This window comes from Lonchura striata, chromosome 36 (assembly GCF_050655825.1).
Source record: "Lonchura striata isolate lonStrDom1 chromosome 36, ASM5065582v1, whole genome shotgun sequence".
NCBI classification, from domain to species: domain Eukaryota; kingdom Metazoa; phylum Chordata; class Aves; order Passeriformes; family Estrildidae; genus Lonchura; species Lonchura striata.
The window spans coordinates 11,384,546-11,405,623 of record NC_140738.1 but is presented as its reverse complement, the minus strand read 5'-3'; the positions used below and the strand labels follow the sequence as shown (position 1 = coordinate 11,405,623).

General features: G+C 49.7%; 1 protein-coding gene across 1 annotated transcript; it reads left to right on the top strand.

Moving 5' to 3' along the window:
- The first annotated feature begins 882 nt into the window (after window positions 1–882).
- LOC144248823 (tapasin-like) lies at window positions 883–8,928 on the top strand. The gene is made up of 7 exons (XM_085565467.1): window positions 883–893; window positions 1,496–1,581; window positions 4,423–4,536; window positions 6,471–6,709; window positions 7,405–7,510; window positions 7,723–8,073; window positions 8,828–8,928. Exons 1-7 carry the CDS (start codon window positions 883–885, stop codon window positions 8,926–8,928), a joined length of 1,008 nt encoding a protein of 335 aa, XP_085421593.1.
- Window positions 8,929–21,078: the final 12,150 nt, after the last annotated feature.

Genomic DNA, 21,078 nt, shown 5'->3' with positions numbered 1-21,078 from the left:
TGACAGGGATGGAAACATGGTGGGGAGACAGCCATGGGTGAGGACATGGTGGGACATGGCCAGTGACAAGTGGGGACATGGCCATGGCCGGTGCCATGGGAGGAACTTGCAGGGGATGAGGGGGATGCTGGGTTTGAGGGAGTTGAGGGTTCCTGGGCAGGACTTGGACCTTGCTGAGGCCTTTGGGGAGCCCAGGCCGAGCGGCTCCGGCTGCGCTGGGAGAACCTGGTGGAGGTTCTGGGGCAGCTGCTCAAGGACCCCTGACCTGGAGCCCCAGCTGGGCATTGGGCTCCTGGAAGGGGATGAACGTCCTTGTCCCTAGGAGGGAAATCCCAACACCCCCAGGGTGTCGGGGACAGCTGAGGGGTCACAACAGGGAGGAGAAAGCCCAACAGAGCTGTTCTCCTAAGCTACATCCTAAAAGTCCCAAAACTCAGGGATTCCTCCCAGGAAAAAGCTGCCAGGAGCTGCCTGAATTGAGGGAAAGGGGGGATGTGATCCCCAAACTGAACAGGAGGGGCCTGGATCCCCAAATCCAAGCCCAGGGGTGAGAGATAGAGCTGGAGGCACAATGGGGAAGGGGTGGGAGAGCAGGGGAAAAGAGGATTCCGACCAGGAGAGGAATGGGACCCTCAGATTGAGTTGGGAGGGGTCTTTGGGTTGGGGGAACAATGGGAGTGGGGAGGGAAGGGTGGGGATGGGATCAAAAATGGGTGGTTCCATGGGCATCCCTTAGTGTCCCCATCGCTTGATCCCTGGAGTGATTTCCGTGAGGCTCTGGGAGGGGGGAATGGATCTGCACTGGATGGGTCCCCAAGCCCCCTGCCCATACCTGGGGGGCTCATGGGAGGTTCCCTCTACCCAAATGCTGGTGCTGCAGCCATGGGGGAGAGGTGGGTAGGAAAGGGGGATCTGGGGTGGTCAATGAGAGGAGCAATAGGAAGAGGAGAGAGAGATGAGGAGGAGGTTAGGGAAAAGAAAGAACAGGAACAGGAGGAGGAAGAGGAGGAACTGCAGCAGATCCACACGGTTTGCCTGCCCTTCTGCCGAGTCTGTAGCTCCCCTGGTCATGGCAGCATTGACTGCCCCAGATCCTGCAGGTAAGTGGGGAGGGGGAGCTCACCCCAAATCCATTGGGGGATTTCTGGGAGTTTTTTTTGCAGGGAAAGGGATATTTGGATCTTGCATTGCCCCAAAGGTGAGACGCAGATGCCCCTTTGGAGACTTGTGAAGGGTTCCTGTAGCGATCTCTGTACCGGCTGGGGCAGTGGTAACAGTTTGGGGGGGACATTGGTTTTGGGGTTCCAATTGGCATCGGAGTGGGGAGAGCAGCAATGGCCAATCCTGGAGCTGGGGGATCCCAGCAGCCTGGAGGAGTGGGGGACTCTGGAGATGAGCAGAGTCTGGGCCCATCCAACTGTGAACAGGGTGGTGACTTCTTGAGCTGGACTTGGGCAGCAGGACCAAGGTGCTCACCCTTTGTTTTTCCCCCAAGCCAGGATTTGTGCATCCCAACCTTTGTGCAGGTGGAGCTGGTGGAGGCTGTGAGGAAAAGGAAGATAGCATGGAACACTGAGGCAGGTGAGGAGGAAGTCACTGCCCCTTTCCCCCTCTCCTCTGCTCCACCTATCAGCCCAACATTGCCCCTGGCTGCAGGACAGCGCTGCTTCCAACGCTGTCCTGCCAGGGATGAATTGGTGGGATCTCCTTCCCCTTCCCTCTGGCATGGAGGCAAATCCCATCCTCTCCTTGTCCACCCTCCTTTCTCTTCTCATTCTATCCTTCTTCCTTCCACATTCCTTCCTCTTCTTTTCTTTCCTTACCCCAGGCACTGAGCTGCAGACAGAGACCTGGGAGGACAAATCACTGCTCAGAACCTCTGTTTTGAGGCTGTTTTGAGCAGCTCCACAGCATGGGAACCCAATGGGGAGGAAAAGCCCTGGAGATCCCACACAAGGAGGGGCTGCAAACACAGCCCTGGGAGTTGTGAGGAGGTAAGAGCCCCTCTGTGCCTAGAAGGCAGCCAGAGATCCATTTGGCACTCAGAGATGGTGGAGATGACTCATGGTGGGCAGAAGCTCCACAAGCGCTTGGAATGTGGTGGGAAGGGCTTCAGCTGGAGCTCCGGAGATCAGACCTGATCTGGCACCAGGTGATCCAGATGGGGAATCAATCAGCCCTACAAGTGTGGGGAGTGTGGGAAGGGCTTTGGGTGGATCTCCAAGTTCATCAGCACCACAAGATTCACACCAGGGAGAGGCCCTATGAGTGTCCCAAGTGTAGGAAGTGGTTTCTGAGAAGCTCCAATCTCATCGTAATGAGCCAAGGATCAGCTGTAAATGTATTTAGGATAATTGAAAACTGTGGATGAGTCAAGGGGACAGCTGGGAATATAACTGAGATAGTAGAAGATTTCATATTTTAGTTAAGATTTTAAAATTAGTTAAGAAGCCAAGTTAGCTAGCAAAAATCACATGCCTTAGTTAAAGAGTAGCAAATATATTAGAAAAGTAAAGCTAGGAATGACAGGGATAGATGTAGGAATGTGAAGGAGCAGAGACCATAGAAATATCTTGCCTTAAGAATAATCAGCAGTTAGGAGAGGCTACCGTGACCAGCAGATCAAAAAGTCCTGCAAACTGGCCATGGGTGAAGAGTTTACCTTGAGGAAGACAGCTTTCTTCCTCCCTTACACCCACTCCCTTATTTCAAAATCCCAAAGACCCAGTTAAGGAAACACGATTGCACAGCCTTAATGGATATTCAGCTGATTATAATACGAAGCGGGCAGGTAATGATTATGTATTATGTGTCCTTAGAAACAGCTTGGATATGTAAAACCTTTTCTGTATAAATAGAAAGCAGGAGTCTGCAACTCCTTGCACATGTACTTGGAAATGATTCCACATGTGTCCAGCACTGCAATAAAATACCCTTCTTTCCAGCTTTAATTAGTTGAGGAGCCGTCTGCCCATGCTTCAGTGCATCAGTGGATTCACACACAGGAGAGGCCCTTCTGCTGCCCTGAGTGCGGGAAGGGCTTCAAGCACAGCTCCAGCCTCGTCACCCACAGGCACATCCACACCGGGGAGAGGCCCGGTGAGTGTCCTGTGTGTGGGGAGAGAGTCTCCAGAAGCTCTCGCTTGACCCAACACCGAAGGAGGCACCATTAAGGGAAGCCCTGCGAGCACCCCCAGTCCCAGTGGCACCCCCTTTCCTGCCCACAGAGCTCCTGAGCCAGCGGCGGCCGCAGCCGCTCCCCGTGGCCTTGCAGAGGACCCCCTGTGATGGGGCAGGGAGGATTCGGGGAGGATTTGGGAGGATTCGGGAGGATAGGGGAGGATTTGGGAGGATTTGGGGAGGATTTGGGGAGGATTTGGGAGGATTTGGGAGGATTTGGGGAGGATTTGGGAGGATTTGGGGAGGATTTGGGGAGGATTTGGGAGGATTTGGGGAGGATTTGGGAGGATTCGGGAGGATTTTGGAGGATTTGGGCCGTGGCGGGGCGGGTCCGGCCGGGACCGCTGGTCGCTGCGGGTCTGCCCAGCAACTGGTGAGTCATCAGCCGCGCTGTCTCTGATTGGCTGAGGGAAGGCGGGAGTAGGAAAAGGATCGGGAGAGATCCCGCCCCGAGCACCAGCACTGGCAAAACAGTCCCAGCCTGGGCACAGGGAGGGAATTTATTACCATCCAAATCACAGCAGGAGAAGGGAAAGAAATCTCTCCAACACCTTCCCCCCACCCAACAGGGATCACCTAGACCAGGGGTTATCAATGATGGAGAGTCGGGGGCATCTGAGTTGGGATCAGAAGCCAATTTTATTGAGTGTACCAGGTGTTTATATAGTTTCACTTGTATGGTGCTTATATAGGGCTCTGGTTTTGGTAACAATTTCCCATTGGTTACACTTCTTTATGACATCACATGACCTGGTAACATTATTTTATCACTATGTCTCACAATATGTTTCTTGGTCACTTCTTGCCCAGGGAGACTTTCTCTGTGTCTGTCTCTGCCATGGTTTCTGCTCAATCAGGCAGAAGAAGAAGAAGATATCAGGCCCCTTTATCAGTTCCACTGTACTCTCTGGTTTGTTCCCCATACCTCCCCCTATCTGTTCAAACAAAAATACATTCTTAAGTGATTTGTCTATTAATTTTTTCACACAATATAAAATACAAGGAATAAGCATAACAATACATAATATAAACCTAATACATATAAGCCTATTTTAATTAAATTTCTTATCCATCCACCAAGTCTCCAATCCCCCAGAAGCTGATCTAGCCCTGTAAGCCCTGATACCACTGGATAATCATAACCATTTTCCCAAGGGCATAAGTCTGCTAGAGGTTAAACAGGTGCTGATGTGGTGGCGAGGTCCTGTTCACAAGGGTTCTCTTCCAATGTTGATGTTCAAGGTGAATCTTCAAGTGATGCAGTCAAAGAATCTCAAAACGCCTTCACATTGTTTGCTGGAATCCACTTGGAACCATTCTCTGTGGACATGCAAGCAAAACCTCTACCCCAGCCTGGTCAGAGAGAAAGCCAGGTAAACTTTCCTAGGAATTGTTCTGGGGAGTTTTGAGAAGGCTGAGAGAAAGAATTGAAGCAATCTTGCAGCTGGTGTTTTGAACAGTTGTTTTCTTATAAGATGTTTACTAAAGGGTGTTTCCTTAATTAGCCAATCATGTGAGGTGTGTTGATTAAAGGACCAGTCAGGTCTACCGGTGTTGGAGCAGTGTATAAAAAGAAATGGGTTCCTAAAAAAATTAGTATTAGTCTCCTGGAGAGTTAGATTTTATGTGTCACCTGACTCTTGTTCCTGACTCAGTGGTGACACCAGGTGACATCAGGTGACCTAAGGATAAAGCCCCAATATCTTACCAGATCCTGGATCCTTCACTAAGGCAGGGGATTTTTCCTTCTGTTGCAATTGTGAATTACAATTAAAATGTCAAACAATCAGGGGTTGGGGTCCATCAAAGATCATTTCAAGAAGTTGAACACGTAAAAGGCTTTCTACAGTCTCTCGGAAGGGTTGTCCTCTCTGCCCCCCCTTTCTATTGTACCAGGAGACGCTTGAGGGAGCCATGTTCAGTGACAGATTGGCCTTTTGAGGAATGAGGAATACCTGTTTTGTGCATAATTCCCCAAAGGCAAAAAAGGTAGCAACTCAGCAGGAAGCATAAGCTGGTCCATTGCCTTTACTTCAGGTGGTATACCCAGAGTTACAAAAGCAGCAGTGAAGTTCTAGAGACATCTTTAGCCGTTTTCCCTGAACGGGCTGATGCAATGTCTTGGTTTGAAAAGACAGGAGTCTGTGTAGGAAGGCAAGACCCTCCTGTGAAATGGAAAAGGTAAACCCCCCTCCCTCCGAATTACCACAATTTCAAAATTAAAAGGCTCTCAAGCAAAGATATGGGAATGGGAATAACAGTTCTTTACTAGGAAAAAAACTAAATTTAAAAAAATGCAATTAGTACAAACAAAACTAGTGATGGAGTCAGAAACCTGACACCCTGAGGAGTCAGGGTGTTGGTAATAGTCCAGTTAAAATGGTGGTTGCTCCTCCTGGAGTGGCAGATGAAATGCTGCTGAAGCGGTGATCTCTAGAATGGTGGAGCTTTCTCTGAAGGTCTGGTAGTAGTTGGGCCTGGTCTTCCTCTGGGAATCCAGCAGAGAAGAAGCTGCTTCTCTGGGAATCCAGCGAAGTGGCTGCCAGTGTCTCAAAAATGCTGATTTTATGCATGTAGGGAGCCTTGGCTCCTCCCTCTGGGTGGAGCATCTCACAATGGGATGATGTAACTTTATCAGTCATGCAGTGAGTTATTCAATGGTCCATGAACAGAAGATCTCTCCCCGGAAGGAGACATTGTTCTTGGAAGAGATAAGAAAACTGCCCAAGCTCCAACAGATGGCAAATAGAATACATGCTTATCTTACAAGCCAGGACACCCCACATCCCCACTGTCCCCATTGTCCCCATTTTCCCCCCACTGTCCCGATGTCCCCAATGTCCCCGATGTCTCTGATGTCCCCAATGTCCACCCGTTATCCCTGATGTCCCCCCAAATGTCCCCACATCCCTGATGTCCCCCTATTGTCCCTTATGCTCCTGCATTGTCCCCATGTCCTCAGTGTCCACCCATTATCCCCGATGTCTCTGATGTCCCCAGTGTCCCCTCCCCATTGGCCCAAATATCTCAATGTCTCCAATGTCCCCACATTGTCCCCATGTTCCCCAATGTCTCCTATGCCCCCGCACTGTCCCCATGTCCCGAGTGTCTCTCCGTTGTCCCCACATCCCTGATGTCCCTGATGTTCCTACATCCCTGATGTCCCCCCACATCCCCATTGTCCCTGATGTCCCCAGTGTCCCCCCACATCCCTGATGTCCCCACATCCCAAATGTCCCCCTGTTGTCCCTGATGTCCCCGCACCCATGACGCCCTGTCCCACCCCTCAGTGTCCCTGTTAGTGTCCATGCGGACGCCGCAGACGCGGGCGCTGCTGGGGGCGCCGGGGCGGCTGCACTGCGCCTTCGCGCCCCCGGCCGAGCCCTTCACGCTGCAGTGGCTGCGGCACCGCCACGGCGCCACGCGGCGCCTGCTGGCCTTCGACTCGGCCGCCGCCCGCCGCACCGAGGCCGCGCCGGGGGTGCTGCTGTTCCTGGGGGGCCACGGGAGCCCCCCCGGCACCGCGCAGGTGAGGGGAGGGGAGGGGCTGCAGAGCCCTGCGGGGACAGTGGGGGGCGCCACCGAGCGGGGGGGTGTCGGGTCGTCCCGGCCGCCAGGGGGCGCTGCTGGGAGTGGGTGGCCTCAGTCCTCCTGGCCACTGGGAGGCGCCAATGGACAGCCTTGGTCCTCCCGGCCACCAGGGGGCGCTGCAGGCATGGAACTGCTTTGGTCCTCCTGGCCACCAGGGGGCGCTGCAGGCATGGAACTGCTTTGGTCCTCCCAGCCGCTAGGGGGCGCCACTGGCAGTGGGTGGTTTTGGCCCTCCCGGCCACCAGGGGGCCCCACTGGCACGGGAACAGCCTTGGTCCTCCCGGCCACCAGGGGGCGCTGTGGGCATTGAACAATTTTTTGACGGTTTTGGGAGCATATTTTGTGGCTTTTTGGGAAGTCCTGGGGGGTTTGGTGGGTGATTTTTGGGGGGTTTGTGGGGCGGGGGTTTTGGGACATTTTTTGGGGTTTTTTGGGGGAGTTTTGTGGGTGATTTCTGGGGACTTTTTTTGTGTGTTTCTGGGACGGTTTAGTGGGTGATTTTCATGGGGTTTTTGGGAGCATTTTTGGGGTATTTTTGGGGTGTTCTGGTGTGATTTTGGGCACAGAATGGCCGTGGTCCTCCCAGCTGCCAGGGGGCGCCACTGAGGCCGAATGTTTCCTCGGTCCTCCCAGCCACCAGGGGGCGCCAGGGAGGTGTCGCTGCAGCTGCCGCCGCTCTCGGTGTCGGACGACGGCGCCTTCGTCTGCTCCGTGAGCGCGCCCAGGGCAGGTGCAGCAGGTGCTGCGGCTGCACGTGATTGGTCAGTGCCGGGAATGGGCGGGGCCGGGGCTCCCAGTATGTCCCAGTCCCTCCTAGTACTTCCCAGTTCCCTCCCAGTATGTCCCAGTCTTCTCCCAGTATGTCCCAGTTCCCTCCCAGTTCCCTCCCAGTCCCTCCCAGTTCCTTCCCAGTCCCTCCCAGTATCCCCAGCTCACTGTCTCGTGTCCCAGCCCCTCCCCGGGTGTCCCTGCTGCCGTCCCGGCTGCCCCCAGGGCTCCCGGCCGAGCTGCGCTGCGACGCCGTCGGCTTCTTCCCGCTGGATGTGGAGATCCGCTGGGAGCGCCGCGCCCACGGACACACCAGGCCACACCTGGGGGACACCTCGGGGGACACCTCGGGGGACAGCCCGGTGACCACCCTGGGGCCCAGCTGGAGCTCCGGGCACCGGCGCGCGGCCGACGGCACCTTCAGCCGCAGTGTGGGGCTGCGCGTGGCTGCGGCGGTGCCCGGGGACAGCTACAGCTGCCTGGTGACACACGTGGCGTGGGACACCCCACACCGGGTCACCGTGGTGGTGGCAGGTGAGGGACACTTGAGGACACACCTGGGGATATCAGGGATGGGGTTTGGGGACACTTGGGGACATCAGGGACAGGGTTTGGGCACAGCTGGGCATATTGGGGACATCAGGGACAGGGTTTGTGGACACCTAAGGACATCAGGGATGGAGTTTGGGAGACTTGAAAACATCAGGGATGCGGTTGGGGACAACTGGGGACATCAGGGATGGGGTGTGGAGGGTCTTGGGACACCGGGACTGGGGCTGGGGACACCTGGGATGGGGTTGGGGACATCAGGAATGGTGTTGGGGACATTGAGGATAGAGTTGGGAACACCAGGATGGGGTTGGGGACATCAGGAGTGGGGTTGGGGACACTTGGGGACATTGGGAACGGGGTTTGGAGGGTCTTGGGACACCAGGGATGCCTGGGGACACTGGGGACAGGGTTGGGGACACCTGGGATGGAGTTGTGGACACTGGGGACAGGGTTGGAGACACCTGGGAAGGGGTTGGGGATATTTGGGACAGGGTTGGGGGCACCTGGGATGGGGTTGGGGATACTGGGGACAGGGTTGGGGACACAGGGATGGAGATAGGGACAGCTGGGATGGGGTTGGGGACACTGGGGACAGGACTGGGATCTCCTAAGGGACATCAGGAGCAGAGCTGGGGACATCAGGGGGTGGCCGGTGCCACCAGGACGGGCTCGGTGCCACCCAGGGGTTTTGGTGTCACCCAGGGGTGTCAGTGACGCGTCCCCAATGTCCCCACAGGTGCCACTGGGCCCAGCGTGGAGGACATGGCGGGGATGGCCCTGGTGGCCTTCGTCATCGGGGGGCTCAGCCTGCGCCTGTGGCCCTCGGTGGGGAGGTGACACCGGTGTCCCCAATGTCCCCGGTGTCCCCCTTCATCTCCATGTCCCCAGTGTCCCCAATGTCCCAATGTGTCCCCTCCTCTTCTCTCTCACTCCAGGGGGGCTCTTCATGTGACAGCTCCAATGTCCCCAAACCCCCAAAAATGTCCCCAACCCCTCCCAAAAATGTCCCCAACCACAAATGTCCCCAAGCTCCCCAAACTTCCCTAATGTCCCCAAATGTCCCCAATGTCTCAATGTCCCCAAATGTTCCCAAATGTCCCCAGTGTCTCAATGTCCTCCCATTGTCCCCAAGATGTCCCCAAATATTTCCAGAATAAACGGGGGGGGGGGGGGGGTGACATCCCCGCAAACCGATGCATCTTGAGTGGGGATCGGGGACATTTGGGGACATCTGCAGACATTTGGGGAGATTTTGGGATGTTGGGGAGTTTGGGGACATTTAGGGAGGTTTGGGGACAATTGGGGAATGTGGGGGCATTTGGGGACTTTGGAGACATTTGGGGACATTTGGGGAGGTTTGGGGACATTTGGGAACATTTGGGGACATTGGGGACACCGGTGGGGTTGGTGGCACTGGAGGAGTTTGTTCCAGTTTGGGTTTTAAGGTTCTTTTTTAAAGCATTGATTAAAAAACCCAAAGCACGAATTTAAAGTCGTTAAAGAACCAATTACCCAGCTCCAATTGTTCACTGAATTTTTTTAAAAAAGCAATTTTAAAAAAGTTCTGTTTCCCATTTTATTGATTTTTCAGCAAATCTTTATTTTTGTCATGGGAGAGAGAAGGGCAAAAAAAGGAGAAAAAAATGGGGAAAAAAGGAAAAAAAAGGAGATTTCTATTCCCATTGTTCCTTCATCTCCACACATCCAAATCAATAGCAGGGAGTTATCAATAATCAATAGCAGGGAGTTATAAATAATCAATAGCAGATTATCATAAATCAATGGCAGGGAGTTATCAATAGTCAATAGCAGCGCATCATTCAATCTGCATTTTTCACAATATTACAAAGAAATCAATCAAATATTCATGATTGATTATTGGTTATTAATTAATAACCATTACAAAGAAATTGATCCAGTATCAATAATTCATTGATTATTAACTAATCAATATTACAGAGAAAGCAATCCAATATTGTCCAAGACTGAAAAATAAAACAAATATTTTCCTGTTACCATCCGAGTAGGAGTTGCCTTAGGGCAGTTTTCCTTATCTGCTGTTAATGGCCCCATCAATGCCTGGCCACATGACTCAGAGATAACACCGTCCAGGAGGAGGAGGTGATTAAGGACACACCTTGTGACTCATAATGACCCATTGTGAGATGCTCTGCCCAAGGGGAGGAGCTAGGCATTCCCACCTGGATAAAACTGGAGATTTCTAGGCAGAGGAGAGCCTTTTCACAGGTTCTCTGAGAAGACACAGCAACTACATCTGCCATCCCAAGAGGACTGCAGCTACTCCAATCTGGACTGCTACCAGCACACTGGCCAGGTTGTATTCTGACTTTGTCAGTAGTCTTTCCCTTTGTATTATTGCATGTAGTTTTGTCCTTTTCACTTTTCCCAATAAATTGTATTTCTGACTTGGAGTCTCTCACTGGTTTTGCTTTCAAACCAGAACACCTCCCTGGAGGGCTCTTGTTATAAATTTACGCCACAACGGATCATAATCCAATTAGAATTTTATTAATTACAGCAAGTAGGATATGAGCAAAGACAGCGCTGGGCGGCGGGGGAGTTTCTGCTCCCTCTCTGCCTCGCCGATTCATTCAAACAGCCCTCCTTTTTATCCCGTTCCTTCAATGAATTCCCGAGGGGTCTCCTTTGTTTAAGCTTGCAGTTTCTTTTGTTTACGTAAGCAGTCTGTGAGTAATGGGGGTTATCTTTATCTTGTATCGTCAGTCCCCAGGTGTAAGTGTTTGGTTTCCTTATCTTGCAAATGTTGTGTCCACAGGCTATTTGCGTATCCTCGTTTCCTAATCAATACCTTAGTCTGTAAGCAGTCTGTATTTTCTCACCCTCCGTTTCCTATCCTCAGTCTGTGATTTCTCACAAATCCGTTTCCTAACTTTTACATATATCTTAATAAACAATACCTCAGTCTGTGGTTTCCCACAAATACCCCCATTTTCTTGTTTTATCCCATTATTGTTTATTAGACGCTGCTTTCACCCTCGGCATTGCAAATAAACCTTTTTCCACAATCCCAACATTTATCATAGCACTCACAAGGTAATACTTCACAATTACAATAGGCGTAGCCCCCACGTGGCACAAAACATTCACAAAAATCTTCATCTTCATCAATAGATGCACTTTTATATTTTGCCCCCGACCTCGTAGTTAAAACAAGTAGTTTAGCTATGTCAAATTGTTTTTTACCATCATGTAAAATACAGCGTAATATACAAGGCCCAAATATAAGTCCCAGAATCAATATAATCAGTGGTCCTGCTAAGGCAGATAACAAAGTGGTTAGCCAAGGTGAAACATTAAACCAATTTTCATACCATGTCCTGCCCGCCTCACGATCTTTTTTACGTTGATTTAACCTTTTCCGGAGTTCAGACATAGTATCCTGGACTACTCCTGTATGGTCAGCAAAAGAACAACATTCTTCATTGAGAGCTATACATAATCCTCCTTCTTTTAGGAATAACAGATCTAATCCCCTTCTATTTTGCAGTACTACTTCTGATAAAGACTTTACTGAAGTGGCTAAATTTTGGATAGATTGTTCTATTTTCGCTAAATCTTCATCTACAGCCATCTGTAAACTTTGTAGTTCCTGACTTTTTACTAGGGAGGCTATGCCTGTACCTGTTCCAACTCCACCCGCTATCAGCAGTGTAGCTAAGGTTACCACCATAATTGGTTCTCGTTTTTGTATATTCAGGTCTCCTTCAAAGTGGCGTAACACCTCCTCAGAGGTGTGATAGATCAGACGAAGAACTATAATCACCTGTACGCAAAACTGAGATTGATCAAACACTTTTAAGGATAGGCAAGGCGTTACTCCAGTGTCTGAACAAACTAATTTAGCTCCTGGTGCTGGGATAGCCCATTTGTCATTTCTCTTCTTGTGTCTCTCTATAGTTTTTGTAGTGATTATTGTTGTTTGGTTACACAGAGGCTGATAATCTTTGGGCACTGTACTGATGCATTTTCCTTGACCTGTTACTAATTGAATAGTAATTCCTTGCGTATGGTTTTTTTGGTCATTCCATGGACATTCTCATGGGTTTGAACCACTAGACCATTGAATCTTATCTGGTTTTCCAATTGCCTCAAAATATGGTGGTCTAACATTATAACATAACAAACACTCCTTAGTTATATTTGGTTTGCTTTCATTAAGGGCACGATAAGAGGCTTGCATTAAATCCCATAAAGGGTCTTTGGATTTTGACGCTCCTGAATCCCTAACTGTCACCCTGTCATTAGTTATTCGATCTGTTACTGATAGGGAGTTTGGACGAGTGGTTATAACACTTGTGGGGACAGTCTTTTTTGTAGGGGAAGTGGGTAAATTCAATACTTTATTCGGCCCAACAGGGAGTGAATCATGTGGTATTTTAACTTTTATTATGAGAAAGTGCCCTCCCAAGTCTTTAGGAATTCCTCCATAGACCCATATTCCCCATGTTCATCCCACTAACCACTTGTCTTCTAGGGGATGTAATACTTGAAATTTGATGTAGGTACAGACTTCCTTGTCACGTGAAGCTACATAATCTACGTTACGCAGACCTGTAAGATCTACACCTGCTTGTTCAGGCACACATTCGTTAGGAGTCCAGGTTGCTTTTATATATTTATCAGGAGCCTTTACCGACCAGCCCGAGGCTATTGTTTCACATCCCCAATAACCACAATAATAATGTCCGGGATAATTACAGTAAGACGGTCCAGAGGCCGGGCATATATAAAATGGAGGTCCTTTTTCAGTGTATTGGTATTAAATCACAAAGTTTTACTATGAATTCAGGTGGACCTGGGTTGCTAAAAGTGTCTATTGTTCTCGTTCCTTTCCAAGATATTAGTTGCCATTTAAATGGTTCATGTGGATTTCCCCCTTCTGCCTGGGTTATTATCAATATCAAGACTAACGGTATACCAGGAAAAAGGGTGTCTGTCAATTTTGCCAATTTAAGTATATTTTTACCAATCCTGGGGAAGTTCGGCCGTTGCTGCCTTTGCGTCCCATTGTTCTGGTTCTTTTCTCCACAGTTTGTTCCTCTTCTGCCTCGCCCGTCGACTCGGTTGCGTCGAGTCACGGGGGGTATCATCTTCTCGGCAGCAAGGGAATTCTTCAGGAGAACAGCTGTTTCGGGATTTCTGCCTCTTTATATAGGCTTCCCACTTTACAGCTTGAACTAATGGGGCAAAGCAAGACACAGTTAGTACTTCCCCTCTACACTTTATAGCCAAGATTTCAACCACAAAGGGGACTGGTTCGTTGGAATGGTAACAATAATATTGAAGGTATCCACCTTCACAGTGTGTTCACCATTTATCCTGGCATACCTTATACCTAAAACAAGCAAAATAGATAACAATTGCAGTTTATATCATTACCACGAATTTGTATATTTAGAGTACATATATTATTTACATCAGCATACCTTCTAGATTCGCTATGGTGTGGCTACATATGTCTAGCAATTTCCTTCAACACACTTTGTACGCTTCCATATATAATAGATAAAAAAAGAAATAATTATAGCATATATAAACAGCAATACACACTTGATACCAAAAGGTAATGCAGCAAAAAAATCAAATAACGTCTTTATCATTATGTTATCTTTTCAGGGTTATCTTGGTGTCACCTGGGGTGCTGATTACTTTCCAGTGGGGTCTCGTTACTGGGCCTTTAAGGCGGCTGGCATGAGTCCATCCACGCTCAGCAGTCCGGACGGCTGTTTCTGTTGTCAACAAAACAAGATAAGGTCCCTCCCAATTGGGCTTTAGGGTTTCTTCCTTCCACACTTTAATCAATATCCAATCCCCAGGTTTAACGTTGTGCATTTTTAAGTCCAATGGGGGTCGTTGCACAATCAGTCCATGTTCCCAAAGCTGGTTACAATGTTTTGCTGATATTCTGTTAAGAGCTCTTCTAGGGCCTGTCCAAACAGATTAGGGGATTCAGTGAACCCTTGAGGGAGCACGGTCCATCTTAATTGCTGTCTCCGGCCCGTCTCTATGTCTTCCCATTCAAAGGCAAAATAATTACGGCATTCTTCTGCTAGTGGACAGACCCAAAAGGCATCCTTTAAATCAATCACACTATACCAGGAATTATGGGGTCCTAGTTTGCTTAGCAATGTGTATGGGTTTGCTACCACAGGGAACCGAGTAATAGTTCTTTTGTTTATTTCCCTTAGATCATGTACGAGCCAATATTTTCCATTAGGTTTCTTTACAGGCAAAATGGGGGTGTTAAAGGGTGACATACAAGGCTCTAAGATTCCTTGTGCCAATAATCAATCAATTTCTGGCTTCAATCCTCTCCGTCCTTCTAAGGATATGGGATATTGCCTTACCTTCACAGTTATGTGGGGTTCGGAAATTTGGATTTTGATCGGTGGCATTTCCAGTCTACTAATTGTGTCTGGAGAGTACCAGACATTGGGGTTAATTTGTTTTTGATCATGCACGGTCAAAGGATAAGCAGACACTGCCAACTCTTGATTTTTCACTTTAATTTCTAATTGCAATTCAATAATTAAGTCTCGTCCTAACAGGTTAAATTCTGCTTCAGGGACGAGCAAGAGTTCACCCATTCCAAATTTATTTTCAGTTTTGAATACCACATTTTTGATTTTGCTTACTTTAAAGGGTTCCCCTTTTGCCCCAATTACTTGTACTTTTTCAGGGGAAACTTTACATCCCTCAGGTATCTGCTTAATAGTTGATTTCTCAGCCCCAGTGTCTACCAAAAAGGTGAACTCTTGTTTATGGGGACCTATTTTTAATTTTATCAAGGGCTCATGATGACTCCGGTCCCCTAAGATATAGAGCCCCTGACTCCCCTATTCTGTTTTCAATATTCCCTCATCCCTGATCCTTTCTCTGCAATTCTTCCTTATATGTCCCTTCTTTCCACAGTAAAAACAACACCTCTGTTCCTTTTCTATTATTACATCCCCTTGTTTCATCCTAGCAGATCTGTGTTCACCAGTTCGTCCTTTGCGATCCTCTCTGACTGCTGCTACCATCATTCTTACTTGTCGCTTGTTGCTCTCTTCTTCCCGCCTTACGTAGACTTTCTGAGCTTCCCTCAATAATTCATCTAACCATCTATTCTGCCAGTTCTCTAACTTTTCAATCTTCTTCCTGATATCTTCCCATGATTTTGCCACAAACTGAGTTTTGAGGAGCATTTGCCCTAAAGGGTCGTTTGAATTTACCCCAGAGTACAGCTGAAGAGCTTTCCTTAGTCGTTCCAGCCACTCAGTAGGGCTTTTATCTTTCTTTTGCATTTCATTAAATGCTTTATTGATATTCTGCCCACGGGGTACTGCTTCTCTAATTCCCTGAATTACTATAGTTCTCAGGTCCTGCATATGAGTTCTATGCGCCGGATCCTGATTATTCCAATTAGGTCTTTGGAGTGGCCATTTAATATCTGCTTGAGGTCCCTGAGCATGTTGAGCATCCCACAGTCTCATTCCTGCTCGTCTAATCATATATCTTTCCTCGGTATTAAATAATTGACCAAGGATAGATTGCATCTCATCCCAAGTATAAAGACTTGGTCCCAAAAATTGATCTAGTCTTTCTGCTACTCCGAGTGGGTCCTCAATTAAGCTTCCCATCTTGGTTCTTTTAAAATCTCGTAGGTCAGCCGAGTTTAAGGGGACGGAAATATATCCGATCACAGGTTGAGGTCCCCCCATGAGTATTTCCCTTAGGGGGTACATCTGCGCTTCCCCTCTTTGACTTCTAGTTACGCATCTAGGAGGGGGGGGAGACCCTTGTTCTGACTCTGGTGAGGGAGTGGGTGCTCTGGGGACCTCTGGAGGGGCTGCAGGAACAGGAGGAGGAATGTAAGGAGGGAGGGTTAGAAGGGTTTTGTCTAACTCTTCCTTCTTTTTCTTATGTTTAGTTTTTATTTCATTCAGCAGATAAAGTCCAGCTCCCGGTCTTTCCAGCCACACTTCTGCATATTGTCTCCCCTCCGGGTTAAGGAGTTTTTTATTATTTACCCAGAGGTTTAACTGCTGTCTTACCCTGTCTTGGTTCGACAAGACAGGAGTCTGTGAAAGAGGGCAAAGCCTCCTGTGCAATGGAGAACGGCAAACCCCCCCTCCCTCTGAATTACCAGGATCTTTAAATTAAAAGGCTCTCAGGCAAAGATATGGGAGTGGGAGTAACAATTCTTTACTAGGAGAAAACTAGACAACAATTTAAAAAGGCAAATGCAATCGGTACAAACAAAACCAGTGAAAGAAAAAGTCCAGAACCTGAGGGATGCCAGTATCAGTTCTGCTGGGACAATTGCTTCCCTTGCAATAGTTGATGAATTGCAGCTGCAGTGGTGATCTTTAGAAGGGTATAGTTTTCCTCTGAAGATCTGGTGGCAGTGGGGCCGGTCTTCCTCTGCGCCGGGGTTGCCTCTGAGCTCCGCCGCCGTCGGCTCAGCGCGCGCCGGCTGCTTCGCTGCGAGTGCCGCCGAAGAGAGCTGCTTCTCCGGGAATCCCGCAAAGAGAGAAAAAGCGAGCTGCTTCTCTCCCTAAAAGCTACCCCTTTATACCATAATAGAGTGCTTGGCTTCCCCTCTGGGCGGGACCCCCCTCACTTACCAGCCCGGCAGGGAGTCAGTCAATAGTGTATAAACAAACCATTGCCTTTACGGGGCAAACCATTGTCTCTGAGAGAGATAACAAAACCTGTCCGACAGGTTTGCCTTCAACAGATGGCAAATAGAATACAAGCTTATTTTACAACCCAGGACATTATCCACCCCTTATTCTATTTCCATCTGCACACCATGAAATCTTACACCCAGTTCTCTCTTAAGACCAAGTTTCCCTGTGGTACACAGCAGGTCTCCCCATCTTTCTGCATTACCCACCAAGTGTAACCAGGTCCTTGAGCAAAGACAATCCCACGAATGGGTTGGTCTTTGCCTGAGGTGGGATTAATCCAAACAGTTTTCCCTAAAATACCTTTCATATGTACTACAGGGACCTTATCTCCATCTACTGCGTGTAAGGGTTCTGACTGAGCAGGGCCAGCTTGATTGACAGACCCCCGGGTGTTGACCATCCAGGTTGCTTTTGCCAGGTTAATTTCCCAGTTTCTAAATGTTCCCCCACCAAGTGCCTTCAGGGTAGTCTTAAGGAGTCCGTTGCACCGTTCAAATTTGCCGGCAGCTGGAGCATGATAGGGAATATGATAGATCCATTCGATACCATGTTCTCTGGCCCAGGTGTTGATAAGGCTGTTCTTGAAATGGGTGCTGTTGTCAGACTCAATTCTCTCAGGGGTGCCGTGTCTCCACAGGACTTGCTTTTCCAAGCCTAAGATGGTGTTCCGGGCAGTGGCATGAGGTACAGGGAAAGTCTCCAGCCATCCAGTGGTGGCTTCCACCATGGTCAGCACGTAGCGTTTGCCTTGGCGTGTCTGGGGCAGTGTGATGTAGTCAATCTGCCAGGCCTCCCCATACTTGTACTTGGACCACCGCCCACCATACCATAGGGGCTTCACTCTCTTGGCCTGTTTGATGGCAGCACAGTTCTCACAGTCATGGATAACCTGGGAAACACTGTCCATGGTTAGATCCACCCCTCGGTCTCGTGCCTACTTGTAGGTGGCATCTCTGCCCTGATGACCTGAGGCATCATGAGCCCATCGAGCCAGGAACAACTCCCCCTTATGGTGCCAATCTAAGTCTATCTTTGACACCTCTATTTTTGCTGCCTGATCTACCTGCTTGTTGTTTCGGTGCTCCTCATTAGCCCGACTTTTGGGGACATGGGCATCTACATGACGGACTTTCACCGTCAGCTTTTCCACCCGAGAGGCAATGTCTTTCCATATATCAGCAGCCCAGATTGGCTTTCCTCTACGTTGCCAGTTGGCCTTCCTCCACCTTCCCAGCCAGCCCCACAGAGCATTGGCTACCATCCATGAATCAGTATAAAGGTAGAGCTTTGGCCACTTCTCCCTTTCAGCAATGTCCAGAGCCAGCTGAACGGCCTTGAGTTCGGCGAGTTGGCTCGATCCACCTTCTCCTTCGGTAGCTTGTGCAACTTGGCGTGTGGGGCTCCATACGGCTGCTTTCCACTTCCGGTTCATCCCTGCGATGCGACAGGAACCATCAGTGAAAAGAGCGTAGCAGGTCTCTTCTGCTGGTAGTTGGTTGTATGGTGGAGCCTCTTCAGCCCTTGTCACTTGTACCTGCTCCTCATCATCAGTGAGACCAAAGTTTTCACCTTCTGGCCAGTTCGTAATTATCTCCAAAATCCCAGGGCGATTCAGGTTTCCAATACGGGCACGTTGAGTGATGAGGGCAATCCATTTGCTCCATGTGGCATCAGTGGCATGGTGGGTAGAGGGGACCTTTCCTTTAAACATCCACCCCAGCACCGGTAGTCGGGGTGCCAGGAGGAGTTGTGTTTCTGTGCCAATTACCTCCGAGGCGGCTTGAACTCCTTCAAAGGCAGCCAAGATTTCCTTCTCTGTGGGAGTGTAGTTGGCTTCAGACCCTCTGTAACTTCGGCTCCAGAATCCCAGTGGTCGGCCTCGAGTCTCCCCAGGCACTTTCTGCCAAAGGCTCCAGGACAACCCATGGTTCCCGGCTGCAGAGTAGAGCACATTCTTGACCTCTGGTCCCGTTCTGACTGGGCGAAGGGCTACAGCATGAGCGATCTCCTGCTTGATCTGGGTGAAGGCTTGTTGCTGCTCAGGGCCCCAGTGGAAATCATTCTTCTTTCGGGTAACCAGATAAAGAGGGCTCACAATCTGGCTATACTCAGGAATGTGCATTCTCCAGAAACCTATGGCACCCAGGAAAGCTTGTGTTTCCTTTTTGCTGGTTGGTGGGGACATAGCTGTGATCTTGTTGATGACCTCAGTGGGAATCTGGCGCCGTCCATCTTGCCATTTCACTCCCAGGAACTGGATTTCTCGGGCAGGTCCCTTGACTTTGCTCTTCTTGGTGGCAAAGCCAGCTTCTAGTAGTATCTGGACGATCCTCTCACCTTTCTCAAACACTTCTGCCGCTGTGCTCCCCCACACAATGATGTCATCAATGTATTGCAGGTGTTCTGGAGCCTCACCCTTTTCTAGTGCAGCCTGGATCAGTCCATGGCAGATGGTGGGGCTGTGTTTCCACCCCTGGGGCAGTCGGTTCCAGGTGTACTGCACGCCCCTCCAGGTGAAAGCAAACTGAGGCCTGCATTCTGCTGCCAGAGGAATGGAGAAAAACGCATTAGCAATATCAATGGTGGCATACCACTTTGCTGCCTTGGACTCCAGCTCGTACTGGAGTTCCAGCATGTCCGGCACAGCAGCGCTCAGCGGTGGAGTCACTTCATTTAAGCCACGATAGTCCACAGTCAACCTCCATTCTTTGTCAGATTTGCGCACAGGCCAGATGGGGCTGTTGAAGGGTGAGTGGGTTTTGCTGACCACCCCTTGGCTCTCCAGCTCCCGGATCATTTTGTGGATGGGGATCACGGCATCTCGATCCGTCCGATACTGCCGGCGGTGCACTGTCGAGGTTGCAATTGGCACGCGTTGTTCTTCCACCCTTAGGAGTCCTACTGCAGAGGGGTTTTCTGACAGTCCAGGCAAGGTGTTCAATTGCTTAATGTCTTCTGCCTCTACAGCGGCTATTCCAAAAGCCCACCTGAGTCCCTTTGGGTCTTTGTAATATTCGTTCCGGAGGAAGTCTATGCCTAGGATACACGGAGTATCTGGGCCAGTCATTATAGGATGTTTCTTCCACTCCTTCCCAGTCAGGCTCACCTCGGCTTCCACCAGAGTCAATTGTTGTGATCCCCCTGTCACACCAGCAATGGAAACAGGCTCTGCCCCCACATGTCCCGATGGTATCAGAGTACACTGTGCACCAGTATCAACTAAAGCATCATATTTTTGTGGCTCTGATGTGCCAGGCCATTGGATCCACACTGTCCAGAAGATCCGGTTTTCCCGTGCCTCTCCCTGGCTAGAGACAGGGCCCCTCTAACACTGGTTATCATTCCTTTCCTGGGCATACATACTAGAGGTCCCTTCAAGGGGGTCTGACAGATCGTACCCACAAGCTTGGTCATGGGAGGTTGAGGCTACCTTCACTTTGGTGGAACTCCCCCGGTTAGAGTTTCCCTCCTTGAGTTGACGGACCCGTGCTGCCAGGACAGAAGTGGGTTTCCCATCCCACCTCCCCATGTCTTCCCCATGGTCACGCAGGAAGAACCACAGATTAGCCCTTGGGGTGTACCCTCTCTCTCTAGCTGGGGATTGTTGGGTGCTGATTCTGGGGCCTGTGACTCTCACGGGTGCTGTATTAACCTTCCTTATCTCCTCCCTCATCTCCTCTTTAAACTCCTTAATCACAGCTGAGATATGAACCTGCATTGGGCCATTAATCATACTCTCATAATTCCTAAGTTTGTTGGCAACAGAACCTATTGTCTCCCGGTGGGTGTCAGCATTGATCGTTGCAATGAAGGTGGCGTATTGAGATGGCCCAAGATTTGCCAGACTCCACAGCATTTGTCCCGTACACCTGACCTTGTCAGGGTCATTATTGTGTCGTCCATCCCTCCCAAAGAGTACCTCCAATACTGCCACTTCCCTCAGCTGTTGGATCCCTTCCTCGAGGGTCTTCCAGCACATTCTATGATGGTGCTCTTGCATTCTCTCTCTGTGGACAAACCTCTCCCTGACACTCATTAAGAGCCGCTCCCAGAGAGAAAGGGACCCTGGTTCCCTTACAAAAACCTGATTTATACCCAAGTCCTGGGTCAAGGGTCCCAAGTTCCTTGCCTCACCACCGTCCAGCTGCACGCCTGTACCCATAAGATCCCAAACCCGGAGTAGCCAGGTAGCATAAGCCTCACGCCCTCGTCGCACAATGTCTTTATGCAGATTGCGAAGACTTTCGTACGTCAGGGACTCGGTGATGAT